This window comes from Arachis hypogaea, chromosome 16 (assembly GCF_003086295.3).
Source record: "Arachis hypogaea cultivar Tifrunner chromosome 16, arahy.Tifrunner.gnm2.J5K5, whole genome shotgun sequence".
In the NCBI taxonomy this organism is placed as follows: Eukaryota; Viridiplantae; Streptophyta; class Magnoliopsida; order Fabales; family Fabaceae; genus Arachis; species Arachis hypogaea.
In genome coordinates this window covers 89922718-89923645 of record NC_092051.1, presented here as the reverse complement: position 1 = coordinate 89923645, position 928 = coordinate 89922718, and the positions used below count along the sequence as shown (strand labels likewise).

Sequence of the window (928 nt, the reverse complement as noted above, 5' to 3'; positions counted from 1 at the left end):
GTCGAGTCTTTGCTGTGAATGCCAAGGACACTTCTAGGGTGGATCCATTGATGAGAGGTATATGTCTAATCGGTAATGAATTCTTAGTTGTATTATATGATACTGGAGCTTCGCATTCGTTTATTTCATTTGCTAAAGTTGAAGAGTTAGGTTTGAAAGTGTCAGAGTTACCTTTTAATCTGCATGTACATACTCTGCATCAGACAGTTATGACTAGGTCAGGTTGTAAACAAGTAGGTTTCAAGCTTGAGGGTAGAGATTTTGTGCATGATTTGATCTGTTTACCAATGGTGGGGCTAGAAATGATTTTGGGATTTGATTGGTTGTCGAAGAATCGGGTTTTGTTGGATTGCTTTGAACGGACAATTCGGTTTATGCCGGAAGGAGAGAATAGAGCAGTGGTAGCTACCGGATATTACCTGAACTCTGTAATGGTGCATTGTAGTGGAGAGGAGTGTCAGGGTTATATTCTGTTGGCTGCTAATGCGTTGGGTGATGCCCAGAACTTGGATCAGATACCGGTGGTTAGAGATTTTCCTGAGGTATTTCCAGAAGATATCCCTGAGTTCCCACCTCAAAGGGAAATTGAGTTTGCGATTGAATTGGTGCTGGGAGCCAGACCAGTGTCATTGTGCCGTATAGAATGGCTCTGATAGAACTGGCAGAGTTTAAGACTCAGTTGGAAGAGCTTCTGAATAAGAGGTTCATTCGACCGAGGTTCATTCGACCGTGGGGAGCGCCAGTTTTATTGGTGAAGAAGAAAGATGGAGGAATGTGTTTGTGTGTGGATTACCGACAGTTAAATAAAGTGACAGTAAAGAACAAGTACCCGCTGCCGAGGATAGATGATTTGATGGATCATTAGCAAGGAGATGGAGTGTTTTCCAAGATTGATTTGAGATCCGGATACCATCAGATAAGAGTGAAG

The 928-nt window shown here is 42.6% G+C and overlaps 1 protein-coding gene across 1 annotated transcript; it reads left to right on the top strand.

Moving 5' to 3' along the window:
• The first annotated feature begins 209 nt into the window (after positions 1-209).
• LOC140180150 (uncharacterized) lies at positions 210-653 on the top strand. The gene has a single exon (XM_072220562.1). It carries the CDS (start codon positions 210-212, stop codon positions 651-653), a length of 444 nt encoding a protein of 147 aa, XP_072076663.1.
• Positions 654-928: the final 275 nt, after the last annotated feature.